At 38.6% G+C, this 4,724-nt stretch overlaps 1 protein-coding gene across 1 annotated transcript; it reads left to right on the top strand.

Annotated features, from left to right (window-relative positions):
- Positions 1-280: 280 nt before the first annotated feature.
- Positions 281-1,278, top strand: LOC142168948 (uncharacterized). Its single transcript, XM_075230125.1, has 2 exons — positions 281-610; positions 775-1,278. The coding sequence occupies exons 1-2, from the start codon at positions 281-283 to the stop codon at positions 1,276-1,278; spliced, it is 834 nt and encodes a 277-aa protein (XP_075086226.1).
- Positions 1,279-4,724: the final 3,446 nt, after the last annotated feature.

A 4,724-nucleotide genomic window follows, 5' to 3' on the forward strand; every position in this document is an offset into this window, starting at 1 on the left:
TCATTATAATAGAGGCTGTGAGGAAAGAGTTGAGCAAGTTTGCTCTTCGCGATCACGGAAGGTAAAATTATGATGGGCATTCTATGACCTACGATTGCAAGCTAGGTGAGTGTGATCGCGAACAAGGAGGCCTGACAGTGATATTTAATACCTAATTTCAGTATTTTGAGCTTATTTAAATAATTTTTGAGGCTTGGAGAGCATAACAAGACAATTTTGGAGATGGATTTAACCCATATTTTGAGGGAAAGTAATTTCTACTTAATTTTGGCCATATCTCATGAATCACCTAACATATGTTGACGACACTATTATCTTCGCATCTGCTGATCCTTACTCCCATCAGAAGATAGTGGGGCTTCTATCCAAGTATGAGAAGACATCTGGCCAACTGATCAACAAGGCAAAAACATCATATTATATGTATGCAAACACTACTGCAGATTTGGTTAATATTGTGGGACATATCACTGGCTTCACCAAAGGAGAATTCCCTTTCACGTATCTGGGATGCCCAGTCTTCTACAAAAGAAAGAATATTACAATGACCTTATTAAAAAGGTCAAGAACCAGCTACACTCATGGAAGGGTAAACTACTTTCTTATGGAGGTAAAGCTACACTGATTTCAACAGTCCTACAAATTATTCCAACACACATACTTTCAGTGCTTGATCCACCTGACAATATCTTGGAACACCGACACAAAACATTTGCTAGGTTCTACTGGAGTAACAAAGATGAGGGCTGAAGTAGGCACTGTAGCAAATGGCAGAACCTATGCTTACCAAAGGAGGAAGGTGGTTTGGGATTCAGATCTCTTTTTGATGTCTCAAGAGCAATATTTGCCAAACTTTGGTTGAACTTAAGGACAACAAAAACTCTTTGGGCCAACTTCATGCGGAATAAGTACTGCAAAAAGGAACTCCCCACTACTGTCCAATTTAAGGAAGGCTCACATGTTTGGAGGAAAATATTGGAGGCAGGGGAAGAAGTAGAGCATGAAATACTATGGGAATTGAACAAAGGAACCATCAACATTTGGCATGAAAACTGGACTGGTCTAGGTGCTCTATATCATCTTGTGCCACCAGACTTTGATACCAATGAGCTAAGAGAAGGGAATGACTCGAATTTTCAAATGCTGGAGAATACCTTTCCAGCAAAGATTGCACCACACATCAGTCAGGAACTTCATATTGGAAATACATATGAAGGATGGGACACTCCTAAATGGATGCCCGCTACTTCAGAGAGGTTCTCAGTAACTACTGCTTGACAATTAATGAGGCGCAGAGCACATCCAAGACATGAATATAAAATGTTGTGGACTAAAGGACTACCATTCAAAATTTCTTTCTTTCTTTGGCAACTATGGAAAGGAAAAGTTTTAACAGATGACATGTGGAGAAAGAATGGCTACAAATGTTGGTGTTGTCTACAACCTGAGACAGACTCTATTCAACACCTTTTCTTAACAAGTTCTATAACAACTAGAGTGTGGAGATCCTTTGGACAGGCAGCAGGTAAAATAGATAAGTTGGTGCAGTTTCAGCAAGTTATAAGAATCTGGTGGAATGTTAACTGCTGTCTAAAACTAAAACCTCTATATCAGGCAGCTCCAGCAGTGATAACCTGGGAACTTTGGAAGAGAAGAAACACAATGAAGCATGTAGGAACAAACTCTTACAATAGGGTAATTCATGAGGTGAATAAGACATTGCACAACTTAGCAAGAATGATATATCCTTGGCTAGCAAACATACCACCCCTATGGCCAGATATGATTGCTTTCCTGGAAGGATATAAACCATATGTTGTTACCAAGAGAGTATCTTGGCACTCACCTTATGAAGGATGGTTCAAATGCAATACTGACGGAGCATCCAAAGGAAATCCTGGACAAAGCTCCTATGGTTTCTGTGTGAGAAATTGCAAAGGTGACTTGATCTTTTCTAAGGAAAAAACGATTGAAGAAACAACTAATATGGTTCCAGAAGCAAAAACAATTGCAGTAGGTCTGACCTTTTATCAATAGATTCATCCACTTATAATAGAGACTGATTCACTTGGGATGAAAAGAATAATAGAAGGTCAATGGGAAATACTTTGGTGTATCATAAAGGAGGTGAAGAGGATCAAGGAACTAAAGCACAACTTCAATGTCATTTATCCACATGTACTCGGGGAGGGCAATAGACTGGCAGACTATTTAAATAACTTGGTTTTTGCTTTCGCAGATACAATAACCTTTAACTCCTTTAGTGAATTACCAAGTACATGTCAGAGAATAATCAACCTAGACAAGGCCCATACTCCGAACCTTAGGATAAGGGTAGCAAAGAGGAAGGCTCCAGATTAAATGACCTGTATTACACTACACTTCTTGTGCATGAAAATGAGTGCACAGTTTCTGCTAACTCAACACAAAAGTACCAACAAATTTAACTCATTCAAAAAGCTTTTAATTTAGGAGAGAAGATCACATCTGGAAAAGAACAGGATTCCAAGAATGGATAACCTCAGCTGTATATGGTTGGCTCTCCACAAATACAATTCTTCTTGTCTTTCTACAGCTGTTATCTTACTGCTGTCCATACATCAACAACAACACATAACAAGTGAAGCTCAAGCTCAACTCTCACTGTTATACATATGCTCAATCTATGCCAATTTAGGATGTATTAAATGCTTGTGTGTTGTAGTATTATCTCCCAGTGGGATTAGCATGTTATCATGCTCAATCTTGGGATCATTCGACAACATACATCGACCAGGCAGCCTCTTGGAATACATCTGCTACACAGGGCCAAAAGACACTATAACTGGAGCACTATTTGCGACAGAGGCAATACACAGTCCTCTACACAACAGGATCCATTGAAGAACAAGCGTTTCTATTACGGAACAATAACGGTCAACTACCTACTACATGTGCACACAATTGGAAGACACCACTACACTGTTGATCAAAGTAAAGGCAGATGCAAGCATCCTTCACCAGCAATGTTGCTGGAAATCTTCAACACCAATGACAAGATATCCGAAATTAAAACATGTGGATTTATACATACCTACTCCTTTGGATTGCAACTAATGGCACCTGGTGAGAACTTTATAGGTGCTACAACAACATGTTTTCAACTGGAGTATGAATTCAGTGGAATCGGCAACATTTGGACGCTTCAAATTACTACCTTATTTTTTTTATTACACTACTCCTACATTGTATTTGGTAGCAGTGGACAAATAGGTTTCTTAGTATTAATTTGGTGTGATTTATTTGAACATTTTGTAATTTGGACCCAATTTGGGAGTTATTATAAATATAATAGATACTAGGTGAAAAACCTAGTACTATATTTGCTTTAAAAAAAGTGAACAAAAAACAAAGATAAAATTACTAACCTATGAAGTTTGGTAGAATTTGCTTTCTAAAATTGCCTAGGTCTCAAAAATAGAGCAAAACAAGCTAAGTCCTAAAATCCCAAACTTTTACCCAGCTGCAAATATCACAATTGCGAACTCTTGTACGCAATTGCGATGATCACAAATGCAAACACTGTGTGATCCCCTCTGATGTCGCAAATGTGACCAAGCCTTCACGTTTGCAAAGGACCAAGCCCTTGCAAAAGCGAATAAAACTTCGCATATGCTAAGTTGTCCCTTTACTCCCATAGTCGCAATTGCGACATAAGGCTCGCATTTATGAAGCTCGAAAACCTCGCAAAAATGCCCAAAGCTATGCAAATGTGAAGTTGCCCAGTCCCTACCCAGCATTGCAAATGCGAGATAACACTCGCAAATACGATGCTCGCATTAGCAAACAAACCCTCGCGAATGTGAGATCTGCAGCACCAGCAATTCAATGGCCAAGAAATCTGTCCTGAACTCATCCGAAACTCATATGAGCCCCTCAAGTCCAACCCGAACATCAACACAAGTATAATAACATATTATGAACCCACTCGTAAGCTCAAATTATTAAAATAAGATTTAAAATCAAGAATAAAATACCGAAACTCAATGAACTTTATAGTTCAAACTTCAAAATTGTAACTTTCCACATTAAGTGCCGAAATGGCCTAAGGTCCCCCGAGACCCCAACCAAATATGTGTACATTTCCAAATTATCATATGAACCTATCAGAATCGTCAAAACACCAATATCAGGTCGTTTACCAATAATGTTGACCGTGGCAATCTCTAGCCATTTATAAGTTCAAAGATCAAGTTTTCTTTAAAGATTCACATTTAGACTTTCCAGAAATTAACATTGACTACACATGCAAGTCATAATCATCAAATAGCACTATGAAATGTCTTAAATCATAATAAAAAGAAAGCTAATACTCAAAAGTACCTACCATGTCGTTACAAAGTTTCTATAATCAATGCACATCCTCATGAAACCTCCCTTCTTCATCACAAACAACATTGGTGCATCCCACGGAGAAACACTCGGCTTGATAAATACCTTGTCGAACAACTTCTGTAACTGCTCCTTTAACTCAGCTGGACCCATGCGATATGGTGGAATAGATGTCGGTTGACTGCTCGGCACAAATGCAATACCAAAATCAGTCTTCCTATCAGGTGGCAAGCCCGGTAGGTCTACAAGAAACATATCTAGAAATATTCTCACTGTGATGACCTAATAGCTCATTTTTGAGTTCTAGCCCTTATTTTGGTGTTCCAAAGCATTGCTTAGATCCATTTAGTGTT

The sequence above is a fragment of the Nicotiana tabacum genome, chromosome 14, assembly GCF_000715075.1.
Source record: "Nicotiana tabacum cultivar K326 chromosome 14, ASM71507v2, whole genome shotgun sequence".
NCBI classification, from domain to species: domain Eukaryota; kingdom Viridiplantae; phylum Streptophyta; class Magnoliopsida; order Solanales; family Solanaceae; genus Nicotiana; species Nicotiana tabacum.

Bases quoted from the DNA above. Each gene is read 5' to 3' on its own strand.
- LOC142168948 (XM_075230125.1), top strand. From the start codon at position 281: ATGAATCACCTAACATATGTTGACGACACTATTATCTTCGCATCTGCT. The intron at 611-774 runs GTAAAGCTACAC...AGCAAATGGCAG, and splicing joins TAAACTACTTTCTTATGGAG to AACCTATGCTTACCAAAGGA.